This window comes from Triturus cristatus, chromosome 7, assembly GCF_964204655.1.
Source record: "Triturus cristatus chromosome 7, aTriCri1.1, whole genome shotgun sequence".
Classification (NCBI taxonomy): domain Eukaryota; kingdom Metazoa; phylum Chordata; class Amphibia; order Caudata; family Salamandridae; genus Triturus; species Triturus cristatus.
The window spans coordinates 919,734,171-919,749,412 of NC_140590.1; the positions used below are offsets into that span (position 1 = coordinate 919,734,171).

The following is a 15,242-nucleotide window of genomic DNA, read 5'->3' on the forward strand; positions in this document are numbered from 1 at the left end:
GATATGAGTACAATTCCATTTTGTCTTTCTTTTTTCTCTGAGTGATTAGCATGAGATTTCCCTTTTATAGTATAATTAAGTACACAAACCCATATATGTGCCTATTTAATGTTTATGAGATCTAGTTGTTTCATTACTGCTTCAGAGATGCATATATTGTTATCCTGCTCTCCTTAGAAAACCTAGAATGGAAGTCTTAGTTTGCTTTATGCTTGTAAGTGATGACTATTGCATGAAGAGTTTGCTATATAATATCAGCACAACATTACAGCCATTTTAAACATGGAATGGTATTCTTTTTGAAGCCTGATTTTGATGACCATAAAGTGGGAAGACCAAGATCTATGCTGAGATCATATCGACAGATGTCTGTTATATCTCTCGCTTCAATGAACTCAGACTGCGGTACACCAGCTAAAAGCACCCAAGACAGGTGAGATGTGAATAACTCAGGACATGCTTTGGGACCCCAATTAATTGTTCTATGGAATGCTCTCCAACAAACTCACAGCAGGTTCTAAAGCCAGCATGAACTTGCTAACATAGTTTTATTCATCTTTAGGAATGGGAATTGGGCACATTATTTACTTCATTCATTATTTACTCCATGGCCGTTAACAGCATTTTCTTGTTGTGGTTAAGCATGGCATCTGCCTCTTGTATCAATTGTTGCACAGGTTTTCTCTGGCTTACTAATGCTAATATCCAGTGGCAGCCCATGTAGGTAAGCGTGGTAGGGCGGGGTGGGAGGTGGTGGTGGAAGTCGACATATGACGGGATAGTGAAACTAAAATCTATAAATAAAAACAACTGCCTTGCTCTTGCCACATCGCCATGTAGTTTCACTCTAACTTCGTATGTCAACTTCCACCCCCGCCCTCGCCCCCGCCCCACTGCACTTGCTTGCACCAGCCGCCACTGCTAATTTCGCCCAGTCATGTCTTCTTGTCTATCCCATATCATTGTACGTCTAAAAGTATGATTGGTGCATATCTTCTCCATCTCTTATGCAGCTCACAGTTTTTTTCACAAATCTCTCAATTTACCTGCCTTGATAGTTTTAACAATAACAGTGAAGGAGATAAAAACATAAATGAGTTGGCTGCATCACTCCAAACTTCAATTCTTTGGGCCTCATTTATGAGAAGTGACGCATCGCTGCGTGAAAGCAGATATGCGTCACTTCTCAGTGCGCCCTCCTTGCGACACTAATGATGCGTCATATTTATAATATGACGCATCATGTCGCAAGGAAGGACAGATACGTCAGTATAACTGACGTATCTGTCGGCGCAAAAAGTGGCGCATTGCTGGAGTTGTGTCGGAAGCCTGACGCAACTCCAGCAATGATCCTTTCAGGGCCTGCGTCACCCTTACGCCTGCCATGAGGCAGGCGTAAGGTTTTGACGCATTGGCGTCCTAGAAGTGGCGCAGCGAAATCTCATAGATTTCGCTGCGCCACTCCTACGACCCTATCTTGCGGGGGTACGCCCACCCTGCATACATTATACCTGGCGCAGGTATAATGTAGTGCAGGGGTTTGCGAAGTGACGCATCTACCTAGATGCGTCACTTCGTAAATATGGCGCAACATGGCGCATGTTTTACGCCACTGGTGCGTCACAAAAAGTGACACACCTGTGGCGCAAAAGTGACGCAGGGGCCCATAATTGAGCCCCCTTTATGTCTTTCGTGTTTTGGAGACCACTGTGTTGTTATCTTGTGGCGAATCACACCATATTCACCTATTCCTTATGCACACAGTTATAGTTAGAGATTCAAAAGGCATGCATAAAGTGCAAAGTTTATTTTCACACCACAAGAACAGACACATGCACAGATTGAAGTAAACAAACAAATCTAATCTGAGGAATGCTGGTAACCCCACCATCTAACTAAGAAGAAACAAGCTCACTGATGCCTAAACAAATTCTGGGGCATATCAACAAGGCGGCGAGAAAAAATTATAGCCGCTTTTGCGGCCGTTTTCGGCCGAAAACTGGCGATAATGTTATGGCTATATCAGCAAGGTCACTCTAACGCGTAAATCCTTGCCTTAGCGCCCTGTCCCGTAACGCCCACCTTTGCATCTCTAATGAGATGCAAAGTGGGCGTTCCAGCTAACCGACATTTATCCAATTATCAATGGGCACGCTAACAAGCATAGCGATAAGAAAAGTAGCGCTAACCTTGGTTATCGCTACTTTCCTTACGCCTGCTTTTAGTTTGACTTAGCCATGATATCCGATGAAAGGTGGATATCATGGCTGAGTCTGTCCTGCCCTATCAGCAAGCTATCGCCAAACGTTGTGCGATTATCGCTGTATTTCCAGCGATATTCGCACGATTGGCAGCTTGCGCCTGGAATTTTATCGCTTTTGAGATAAGCGTTGCTAATAGCACGCTATCTCAGCGATAAAATTCGGCGATAGCCGGCGATAATTATCCTAGCGCTAAGTGCGCTTAGCGATAATTATCGCCGGTTGTTGATGATATGCCCCTCTGTGTTTTGAGGGAAATTGCGCAATGCAAAAGCATATTTACATAACCACTGAAGCCCTACGCATCCTCTTCAAACATTTGCTGACTGATAATGATCCATGTCCGAGCAGCCTCCATCATTCTCAAGCGTGAATATGTAGATTTCTTAGTGCGCACATTAACATAGCTTCAGAAATTGTGGGAGATAATATTTGCTAATAAACACACAGAGACTCTCATGGGCTGGAATCAAAATAGGAAAATATTTTGTCGGAGTGTTCTCTTGTTGATGTGCAATTTTTACCACAGCATTGAGTCAGAAGTTCCCGGGTCAAAGGCTGCTAAAGCGGAGGCAGACATGATGCGGCAGATTCACCCAGAACACGGAGTTAAACTGAGGCGATCCAGGAAGCGAGCAAAGAAAAGAAGCAGCGCGATCCTCGCCAGCGAGAAATCAGGACAGGAACTTGCCCTGAAAGAGGCCAATCGGGTGAGCCAAGCGAGCGACATTATTTAACTGGGAAGACTCCATGTGTACAAAACCAAGTTCAGAAAGTTCTTCAAATCGAAAGTACAATTAACAGTTTTATGTTCTGATATGTTATTTTGATGTTACGGTATGGTCTCATAAAGATGATGCAATGCCAAAGCGGTCTTTGTGCTAGCTTAAGTCAAAGGAGAGCCTCAATGTTGCTAGCCAACTTGGGGGCATATTATCAAGCACGGCGTTAAAATTACCGCCGCTATTGCGGCAGAAAACTGCCGCTAAAGTGGCGATAATGGGCTTGATAATATACCGCAGAGAATTCCAATAGAAGCCCATGTTGACACTAGAACATGGGCTTCTATGAGAATTCTCAAGGGCATATTATCAAGCCCATTATCGCCGCTTTAGCAACAGATTTCTGCCGCTAAAGCGGCGATAATTTTAACGCTGTTTCTTGATAATATGCCCCTTGGAGACTAAGTAAAGCTTTTGAGTTCATGTATGTAATTTCTATAGCACAAACCTAGATAAAAGGCAGCGAGTGCCTCAAATGGTCAAAGGCAAGATGGAAGTCAGCAAGTAATATCAAAGCAAGTGGAAGAGTTCTGGACAGTTAATGCATTGTGATATAGAGGGGCATATTTACAAGTCCCTATAGCCACCAGCCGTTGCTTATCTTGACATTCTGGTGGCGTAGCGCCATTTTCCATGTTTACAAGGTGGCCCTAAACCACTTAGCGTGGCTTAACGCCAGTATGTAAATATGCCCCTTTCGGCTGCAGTCCTCTGCGGCAAAGGGGCGTGCAATAAATGTTGCTATGGGCATTCCACTGCAACACCCATTGCTTTTTGACACTGCCCCAGATTTACAAGGCTGAGACAGCGCCAAGTACTACTGCTATGGAATACTAGGCCTTAGAATGGAGCTACAAGGAGACATTTTTAATTTCTCCTTGTTTTTTGCTCATTCCATGTGTGCTGATTTCTGCAGCAGACATAGCAAGAGCAAATCACCAATATTGATTGTTCATGTGCAGGAGAGTGATCCTTTCTGCACATAAACAATCATCCCTGCAGCGCAGGCATCCTTGCAACATGGCAGCAGGGTACCTGCGGTGGTGCTAGGCAGCTTTTCTTGCACCAGCGCTAGCGAAAACACAGGGGTGCACCGTATTCCTGTGACTATGGTGCACAGCCACGGTCGGTAGTAGGAGTTCCTGCAGGGCGGTGACGTGGGGAGGGGGAGGGGCAGGGTGGGGGGTGGTAAACTATGGATTACGGAGGTTTACAGGTAAGTAAACATATAAATTATTAAAACAAATTTCGTTGCGTGCACAGCATCGCATTTGGGGATGCATTGCACGCAACGAAATTTGTTTTATTAATTTATGTTTACTTACCTGTAAACCTCCGTAATCCATAGTTTACTACCCCCCACCCTGCCCCTCCCCCTCCCCACGTCACCGCCCTGCAGGAACTCCTACTACCGATCGCGGCTGATGGTGCATCCCTGTGTTTTAAAAATGTAGGAACACCGCACTGCCAAATTTGGCGCAGCTCCACTCTCCAACATTTCTTGTAAATATGCCTCAGTGATTTTTAAAGCGGTGAATTTCCAACCCTTTCCAAATTGGAGCAGCTTTGGGGTGTTGGGAGCTTGGAAAACCTGGAAAACCAAGGTAATGCCGAGCAGTTGATTGTGAGGGCCAAGAGTGAGTTTCAGAGTAAATTTGTTTCTACAGAGAAAGCTGTTTGCCTGTTCTAGTAATACTAGCTCAGTAGACAGCCACAAGCCTCTCTAAGAAAGATATCTGTGAGACTAATATGATAATATTTAATATTCAAAAAGATGGTGCTTACTCGTTGCAGTTATTGTGAATAATACATACACCTTTAACTCAGGGATCAGCCAATGTTGGTGTACCACCTGGGTTATTTGCGGGTGTTCATCGTTAATCCGATTCACACTTTCTCGTCTCAGGGCCAGGATATACATTTTAAGGTATTCATCCTTCTGTTACACCCTTTTTCTTAATCTGAAGCCTCTTTGTTTTTCTTACCCACTATATCCTCCTCTTTTCTATAAGCCCTTCCCCTTTGGCATGAAGTACAACAAAGGGAGCACATACCCCACAACCCTGCTGTTAAATATTATCTGCCAATAAACACTCATGGTTCAGCAGTATCACAAAAGAAGGATGGAATGTATGTCCTGTAATGAGGAAGGGTGAATCACACCAATGAATAGTATCAGTAAGTAATTAACATATGCCAGATCTATCCCCTTCCTCTCTCACAGGTGTGCAATTAGCATTTCATCTGTTTTTTTCCCAGGAGTTTTGAATTGTTATGTACATAGCAGGATTTTTGGCTTCCTACATATGTTTAATGTTTACATTCCACTGCTAGCTAAGGTACTGAATGAAGGAAGAGATTCCGCTGAACAGTTAAATCTCAGATTGCCTCCTGGATTTGAAAAGGTTGATAAAGTATAGCATGTTTATAGGGACACTGTTAAACCTGCAATCCTTAGGGTGGTCTTCCCCCATCTTTTTGTTTGCTTACCTCCACTTTTTGCTGTATCTTTTTGTCGCCTTTAGGATGGTGGGCACTTTACCACCGCTAACCGATGCTAAAGTGCATGTGATTCTCCCCTAAACATGGTGACATTGGTATATGCCTGATTGGCATAATTAGTTTAAGTATAAGTCCCTTGTAAAGTGGTATACCATATACCCGGGGCCTGTAAATTAAATGCAACTAGTGGGCCTGCAGCACTGCTTGTGCCACCCACACAAGTAGCCTTTCAAACCTGTCCAAGCCCAGCCAGTGCAGTGCCTGTGTGTGCAGTTTACTGCCACATCGACTTGACATTTCAAGACACTAGCCAAGCCTTAAACTCCCCTTTTATTACACATAGATCAACCCTAAGGTAGGCCCTTGGTAGCGCCAAGGGCAGGGTGTTGTGTAAGTAAAAGGTAGGATATGTACTTTTAAGTTTTACATGTCCCATTAGCGACAGCTAGCCAAATTAGTTTTTTACTACTGTGAGGTCTACTCCTTTTATAGGCTAGCAATGCAAATTACTTAAACCCCTCTTAAACTGTAATTCCTGATCAGAAAGGAGTAGCTGCATCACGTTTCCTATCTTTGGGATCATAGTGATAAATCCTCTTTAATGGTAAATCTGGATTTAAGATTACTATTTTAGAAATGCCACTTTTAGAAAGTGGACATTTGGCTTCCATTAACTTTGCTCTGTAGCCTGTCTCCAAAACCCTTTGGGCTAGGTGACAGCTACACTTTATGTGTTCCCTCGAGTCAGGCACAAACACAAGAAAGGTTGGTGTGACAGAGGACTCATCTGCATTCTAATAGCCTTCCTGGGCAGAAAAAGGGAGAAGGAGCTAACACTTACATCTGAATAGGCTGTGTTCTGTACCCACACAAAGGACTTATTACCCCCCACAGATAACCTGGCAGACAGAGCTAGGATGAAAGGGGACCAGTGCACTTCAAGGAGCTGCTTTAAAGTCACCCCCCAATTCGAAGGAACATTTGGGTATAGGTACTGGGGCTCTGATCCTACCACATCAGTGCACTACTGGACTTGTGAAGAACTCTGCCGGGAGTAAGGATTGCTGTGCTACAAGGATTGTTACTCTGAATGACTCACTGTTCCAAGGAACTGCTTCACTGCTGTGCTGACCTGTTCCTGCAGATTGTTGATCTCTACCCTCCTGAGGACAAGGACTGGACCCATTTTGCTTGAACCCAGAGTGCCTCCAAGGGCTTCCTGGCTTGCATCCTGTTTTCTAAAGTCTCAGGATCATAAAATACTTCCTACATATCGCCTGGGCATGCTGTACTCTGCTATCTGTGATTCCTACCTTTGCCTTGGGTACCCCCTCCAGGCCCCAGAAGTGGGTTCTTGCAGCTTTTCCAACATCAATGTTGATGCAGCGGTGACTTTGCGCCAATCAGAATTGATGTATTGCCCTCAATGTCGAAGCAACGGCCACTCAACAACAGCAATTCTACAGACGGTGCGGCTCAACACCAAAAGGCAGCGAGGCTTAACATCGAGGCAACACATGCATCGCGAAGGAGTTCAACACCAAAGCTTCAATCAACGGCTCAGATTGCCACCAATGCTTACCTCCTCTACAGATGGATGATGATGCGTCGCCTCGAGACTTCAACGCTTGACGCTTTGCACCATCCAAGGTACTTTGTCAGCTGGACCTGTCTGGGTCCTGTTGCCAGCCTGCCCTCCATTGTGGTCAGCCTGAACTTTGGATTTACCCAGATTTAGAGTGACCTCAAGTAACATTTTAGCGCTTTTCACTTCTAAGCACTATTTTTGTTTTATTTTTTAAAATTTCATAACTCAGGTTCTACTTTATGAATATTTGTCATTTTTACCATGTTTTACTCAGATAAATATTCTGTGGTGTTTTCATTGTGTTGCTCTGTGTGTGTTTCACAAATGCTTTACACATTGGCTCTTACGTTTAGCGTGTCTGCTCTGTGCCATGCTATCAGAGAGTGAGCACAGGTTAATTTAAGGTGTATATCTAGCTTACCCTGACAAGGATTGCTGTTCCTACTTGAACAGGGTGCCAACCCAACCTCTGCCAACTAGTGACCCAATTTCTAACAGACAACTGCAGATTATATGTGGTGCTTCACCACCATAATTATTATTTGTTATATGTATTGATATTTAGTTCAATAATAGCAGTTTTTTTCATTGGGTACATAGATTAAATTGGATATTACTGCAGCAATGTCATCACTGCTGACATCGCATTTGGTATTACCACTCATCCATGACATAAAAGAGTCTACAAACAGTTTCCCTTTTCCACATCTCTTTTCTGGCAGTGGAAAGAAACCTTCTATTTAAATGGGGTGTGGCCAGGGAGAGTGGCTGCAGGGCATACATAAAGGCCATAATTTGCAATTATGATTGTGATTGGTGGATCCAATTGAAAAGCTCCTGGAAAGAGGGCAAAGTGAAATAATGAAGACAAAGTCTTTCTCCCAGTTGCATGGGTGAAGACAAGGAAGTCCACCTTGCTTCTTCATTTCCAATAAAAGTTTTGGTTTTGGGTCTCTGAATAACTTGTATTTTGATATGCAAACAGTAAATGCTCCCACATCCCTGTATCCTGCAAAAAGGCATATAATAACACTTAGTGCTAATAAGTGTAATGTAACAAAAAACACTTCTCACAAATTTACACCCCTAAGTGAATCTCAAGCATCTAGGTCTAGTCAGCTCTTAGTGATATTTTAAGATAGACTATCAGGTTGATCCAGGAGGTTCGAACTGATGATTTTATTACACTGATGTAATTGTGGTCTAAACTATTGCTAGTGCTATGTTTTGATGCCTTTTGAGGCATTGTTAATTAAATCCTGTCAGTCAGATTCACTGGTTTTGCAAAGCATGTGCTTGGAAATTGATGTCAACCTCAATAGTAAATTAAAGTAAATTAACATGAAAGATCAGGCAATGTACGTTATTATCACAGTTAATGATGTAATACCAGTATTAGAAAATCCATGGTTTACATAAATATGGAGCAACTATTCTTGACACAAATTGAAATACATAACACATTGTGAATTCATGATAAACTGGCTGGTGGACCTAAAATTTGGTAATATGTCTGTTTTATAGCTCTCACGGAAGCACGAGTTTATGAGTGACACCAACCTCTCAGAGCATGCGGATGTACCTTCCAAATCACCGGTGCTCAAGCAAATGAGCTTTGCAAGTCGCTCCATGCCTACTATTTCAGGTAGCTAATTTTCCTCCTTCCTCTATATGGTCATGGAACTCCTTGGTGACTTGAAATATCCTTATAGTGTACAGCAGGGTGTACTTTATCCCAAATATAATAGCCATATTCTAACTTGTGTCTATTATGAAAATGCAATTCAAACATGCAATTTGGCTTATTGTCCGCATCTACTTTCCTGTTCAACTATCAGTCTGAAATGCCATTGTGTGTTACAACTGAGTTTTTATTTTGTTTGGCCTCAGGGTTACGTCTTTCACTGGTGAATATTCCAACATCAGAAGAGGAAATAGCCTCCCGCAGATTGAGCCAGCAAAGTTTTGACTCTTATGAGGGAGAAAGAAAATCAACGAAGAAAAGCAAAATGAATCAATTCTTTAGAGGAAGGGTAAGTTAGTAGAAAAATGCCTTGATCCATTAATACCATATATTACTACATGATGGTGGCTGGGACATGTTAGGGACATGCATTTTGACCATATCGCTGTCACTTACCACACACAGGGCATATGTGGGTTCTATGACAAACGCTGTCAAAATCAGTAGCAAAAGATATATTTACTTTCAAGTTAAAGTGTACATCATCTCAATGTTTGGAAGCTGCATTGCATGTTGCAATCGACCATCATCTGTATTGCAGTTTTGGATAGCACTTTCAGCATCAACTTCAATTTTAACAGGTGGGAGGCATATTCCAGTTAATTAGTTATTAAAGATCCTGGTTTTAATAGATGTTGCTGCCTTGTTTTCTCTTTACACTTCTTAGTATGCAGTTTGATGGTTTCCTGCCTGAGGGTGTAGGGAGACCCACCATTGATGGTGAGCTTGTCTGCAAGATAAAATAGGTTGCTGGTCGCGTTGACATTGTAAATAATGCATCTTTTTTTGAAGATGGTGCAGGCTGGCAAGGAGAGCAAAGGGAGTTCCATCGGTTGGGGAATTGTGATCATATTTCTTCAGGCCCTGGATGAGACATGCTGTAGCGTGTAGATTCCTCAAAGCAGTGCCACTGTAGAGTATGCAGGCCATTGAGTGGGGTGTTATCACCACCCAAATGCTAGAGTATGAGGGCTTGAACATAAGTTCTGATGTTGCTATCTGGAAGATACAGTTTCACTTTCTTTAGAAGAGAGAGTTGGTACCAGGCCAATTTGTGTTTTTGGGTGATGTGTGTTTTTAGCAATGTGTTCTCTGTGGGTTTGATTGTTTTCCATGGTGAATCTAAGGGATTTGGCATTCAGTGAAAATTGGGGTTCAAATCGCTCAAATTTCATGTCATTGAGCCAGATTTTTACTGTTTATTGCTTGTTATTCTTTTCAAATACCAGGAAATTTGTCTTGGTTTGGGTTGAACTTTAGATATGTGCTGGACCGTCAGCTCTGGATGATGTCCAGCCAGTTTTTGAGATGTCTGAAGCAAAGGAGTTGTTCAAGCAGAGTTCTTCATAATCAGCATATTCATAAATGTTGATGCAGGTATACACCTCCATATAGAAGTTGAAGATGAAAGATGACTGTTAGACTTGGCTTTTTCAGCGGGTTTACCCCCAGACTTTTTTCTTTCTGGCCTCCTGTTTTTGACCTTGTTTTTGTTGGTTTTAGTACTCTGGGTACTATTTTTCACTGCTATTCAGTGCTAAAGTGCATATGTTCTCTCTGCAAATTATGTTATGGACTGGTGTTTCCATGATTGTCATATTTGATTTACTGGTAAGTCCCTAGTAAAGTGCACTGAGAGTGCCAGGGCCTGTAAATCAAATGCTACTAGTGGGCCTGCAGCACGGATTGTGCCACCCACAGAAGTAGCCCTGTAAAGGTAAGCCAGACCTGCCAGTACAGTGCCTGTGTACAGTTTGTAACTGCCATGTCGACCTGGCAAGTGCACCCACTTGTCAGGCCCTAACCTTCCCTTTTCTTACATGTATGACACCCCTAAGGTATGCCCAAGGTAGCCCCATGGGCAGGGTGCAGTGTATGTGAAAGGTAGGACATGTACTGAGGGATGTGACATGTCCTGATAATGAAATATAGTGTATTTTGTTCACTATTGAAAGGCTATCTGTCCCATCGGATAGACATGAATGGGAGCTTATTTATAACATCTTTTAACTATAACTTCCCATTGGGACAAGACAGAAAGATGAAGTTTAGTATGCCTGAACTCAGAATATAAAAAAAAATCTTTCAGTAAAGATGATTTTCATATTGTGTGTTTGAAAATACCCCTTTTAGAAAGTGGGTATTTTCTTGCTTAGCAATCCTGTGTGCCTCTGATGGTTTCTGTATTGACTGTCTGGCTTTGGAGTGACAGGGGCTGGGGATGTGCATTCTCTCAAATGGCCACTGGGGGGGGGGGGGTAGTTGTGGGTCCTGCCTTTCCTGAATGAGTCAGGTCTGGGCTGAATAGACCTGGGCTGCATTTAGAGTAGTCGGAGGAGTTTTCACTAGCACCTGAGTAGGCCTGGTCTGTATTCAGAGTGGTAGGAGGAGATTTTCCTTTCACTGAATAGGCCCTGTCTGCCTTGGACAATGCTGTCTCTACCTCCTGCCAGGAACCTGCACCAGAGAGGACAGAACTGGTTTTGGCTCGGCAAAGAGCTTCTCTGCCACCAGAGTACAAACACATTTGTGCTATAAAAAGTGGAGCTCAGACCCCAGAACTTTAGATTACTTCTGAACTAAGGAACCTGCCAGGAGGAAGAGCTGGGAAATCTGTCAGGAGGAACTGTCACTTTGCTGCGTGCTCTGCTGTGTTGTTCCTGCTGCTTGCTGCTTCTGTCTTGGGCAGGAAAAGGACTGGATTGTACTTTCATCATTGTGCTGTTAGAGTTTTCTCCAGTGGCTTGAAGTAGAGCTTGCCCCCTGTTGGAAGTCTCAGGGAGATGAAAGACTTCGGAGAACTTTTTTGGGACTAAGAAGACTGCCAAGAAGAGCTGGAGAACCTTTGAGGAAGGACTACCACTTTGCTGTGCTGGCCTGCAGTGGCTGCTTTTGTCTTGGGCAGTGAAAAGACTGGACTGAACTTTCTGTAACTTCTTTGAGTGAGTTTCTCCAAGGGCTTGAGGTAGAGCTTGCCCCCTGTTCAAGAAGTCTCAGGACCAGTAAAGACTGCAAGTTCATCTGCTACTAGCACTGGGGACTATGTGTTTTGTGCTGCAACAGAAGAAAAGGTAAACCAACGCCATCAACTCCGTCTCTTGAAGGCACTGCCACACATCACACTCCAATGCTGGTCTCACCGACGACGCCACCTGACTCCGCCACCTAGCCTCTGCTTGCACCGTAACCGGTGGGCACTGCACTCTGAGTTGCCTCGCTTCACGCCGCCGCCCTGATATCACCAACAATGCCGCCCCCCGCTGACATTGACACCGCTGCTTGCACCGTGGTTCGAGGGTACCGCTCGAAAGTTACACGACGCACCGCCCTAATCCTGCAACGCAGCCTTGGCCTACCAATGCCGGTGCCATTGACTCCAGTTCATCAGCCGATGACAGAGCTTCTGCAACAATGACGCCTCTGCTTGCCAGCACCGCGACAACTACCGCATTACTTCACACCTCAGCCCTGGTCTCACTGACCCGGCTGGATGACCGTCACAGAGCTGCTGCACTTTGCACCGCAGCCTTGGCGCCTGCCGATGCTGACGCTTCCGACTTCAACCACGAGTAGTTCGATCTGCAATGCGTGTAACTTCAAGGGCCTGACAACTCCTGCATCGGCCTCCGGAACCAACACCTGGGGATGCCTGCTCTTTGGTGACTCAATTAGAGGTCGCCGTCATCCTACATTTCTAAAAGGAACTATTTTGCTAGTCTTTCTCACACTGTGGCTGGCCAGCGACGCCGCGGTCCGCCAGAAGTGTTTGGATTTGTTGTTCACGACGCTGTGATAACCCCGGACACAGCTATTGACTTCAAGGAACTGTATTTTAAGTCTATCTTTGATTACTGAGAATTCCGAGAACTGTATGGTGGATTTTTACTGTTTATGGTCCTGTTTGCATGGATAAAATATTGGTTATTTTTCTACAACTGGTATGGTGTCCTTTTGTAGTGTTTTCACCTTATTACTGTTGGTTATGTGCAAATGCCTTACACACTGCCTCTGAGATTATTTTAGGCCCTATTTTAGGTGTGTAACTCCCTTGCCCTGACTAGGAAGAAGGGTCCCTACTTTGAAAAAGGTACCTACCTCTGTCAACTAGAGACCCCCATTTCTAACAATAACAATAGAGAAACCTGGGGGACACTGTAGGGGATGGGGATCTTTTGGGACCTAGAGGTGCCCATGTTAGCAAACTAGTGCCTGTTGGAAAGGAAAGAGGAGAACCATGTGAAGGGCATTGCAAGTGAACTCCAGGGGGCTTATGAGAGTGGGACTATGTTGAAGGCAGCTAGGAAGTCCAACAATACCAGGAGACAGAAGTCACCTTCATTTATGGTCAGGGGGCATTGTCTATGATGTGTAAGGCAGCAGTTTCAGCCCTGCTACATGATCTGAAACCAACTTGTAGTCATGCAGGAGATGGTAAGCAATGATGTGATCTTTGATATGAACATGCACTGTTTTTTCAGAGATCTTGCAGATGATTGTTAGATGAGTGATGGACTGGTAGCTGGCAAGGTCCTCTGGAACTAGTGTAAGTTTCTTTGGGAGTAGGAAGATCAGGCTTGTCTTGAGAACCTCTGGGAAAATGTCTTGAATGAGGGATGCATCGACTGCACAGAGTATGTTTTCATAAGCGTCCCAGAGAGTCCTTTGATGAAGGTAAAGGGTAAGACATCATATTTATAAGAAGTGTCTTTAAGTAGTTGAGTGTGTTGGTAAAATCTGCAAAGGATAGAGCTTTGAAGGAAGACCATTTTGAGAGTCTACATGAAAGGAAGGGCATAAAGATGAATCAGGCTTAGTATTGCCAAATGTGTTGTTGGATCGTCTGCATTGCTTTTGTAGGCATAAAATGTAGGAGGAAATTTTGCCTTCCTGCCAGTGACTAGTTGGTACTCCAGTACTAGAAAAAGGTGCCCGCTCTCTCCTTTACCTTTACAGCCATGCATCAATTAATCAATCAATTAGGGTTGGTGAAGTGCAGCTACCCATCTGCAAGGGTCTCAAAGGCCCTAAGGGGGGCGGGTGGCTCCCTTGAGTACTCGGGTCATCCGAAGAGCCAGATCTTTTTATGTCCTTAATGAAATGAAGCGGTGTAGGGACTTGCTGGAGGTGGAGGGAGAGGTCATTCCAGGCCTTGGCTACGAGGTAGGAGAAGGACTTTTCTCTGGTTCTGGTCTTGTAGATGCATGGAAAGGTGGCCAGAGAGAGGTCAGCTGATCGGAGGTGTCTCTTAGGAGGGTAGAAGGAGAGCCGGTTGTTAAGGTATGCTGCTCCGATGTTGTGGAGGGCCTTGTATGCATGTGTGAGGAGCTTGAAGGTTATTCTTCTTTCGATGAGGAGCCAGTGGAGATCGCAGAGGTGTTGGGTGATGTGGTTGTGATGGAGGATGTCTAGGATCAGTCAGGCTGTGGTGTTCTGGACTGTCTGGAGTTTGTGAAGTAGTTTCTTGTTGATTCTGGTGTAGAGACCATTGCCGTAGTCCAGTTTGCTACTGATGAGGGCCTGTGTGACCGTTTTTCTGGACTCGGATGGGATCCATTTGAAAGTTTTTCAGAGTATGCAGAGGGTGTTGATATAGGCCGAGGATACGGCATTGATTAGGGGGTTCATCTTGACTGATGAGTCAAGTATGATGCCATGGTTTTGTGCGTGATCCATCGGGTGGGGGATTTCCGAGGGCGGGGGGCCCCCATGCAGAGGGGGTGGAACCAAGGATGAGGACTTCTGTTTTCTCAGAGTTAAGTTTCAGGCAGCTCTTCTTGATCCAGGTGGTGACGGCTTTCATCACTTCTTGGAAGTTGTGTCTGGTGATATTGGGTTCTTTGGTGAGGGAGAGGATGAGCTGAATTATTTTTTATTAACACTGCTAATTATGATGATCTCACTGGTGAACAACAGCAATTTTGCAGGTCCTGCTAGAGCATAAGTACTCAGACATTACTCTGGTTTTACTTTGTTCGCCCTAAGTTGGCAGGGTATGCTCAGACGTGGGTCCCATGCTCACTTTGCCACTGGATTCAAGCTAGCCTGGCTGATAAAGGCTGATTAGTCAGAAACCGGTCCCAGGATGCTTGCTTCTGGTCCAGGGAAGACATGGCTTGGAAGTTCGGGCTGGACTGTTCCCATGAGGCACAGGGTCAGACTGATTTGCATATGGCCATGTCTGAACTGGGGTGGTGGAGTGAGCTAAAGAATGATGATGGAGTAAACCCAGATCAGTTGACTGGGGGTGAGTGCTTGCATTGTTCAACACTCCGTCCATCATCCCCTTTGGTTTTGCCTCGGGCAAATATAGGAGACAGCTTCTATTTTTGGGGGTTTCTTTCACATCACTCCTTTAAAATTATGCT

The 15,242-nt window shown here is 44.3% G+C and overlaps 1 protein-coding gene across 1 annotated transcript in view; it reads left to right on the plus strand.

Moving 5' to 3' along the window:
- Nucleotides 1–15,242, plus strand: part of DOCK2 (dedicator of cytokinesis 2) — a 1,824,799-nt gene that overhangs the window by 1,800,227 nt on the left and 9,330 nt on the right. Inside the window, exons 48-51 of the mRNA XM_085617853.1 lie at nt 306–433; nt 2,791–2,971; nt 8,658–8,778; nt 9,024–9,166. Of these exons, the coding sequence (XP_085473979.1) occupies nt 306–433; nt 2,791–2,971; nt 8,658–8,778; nt 9,024–9,166 (573 nt within the window). The remainder of the gene's footprint in view (nt 1–305; nt 434–2,790; nt 2,972–8,657; nt 8,779–9,023; nt 9,167–15,242) is intronic.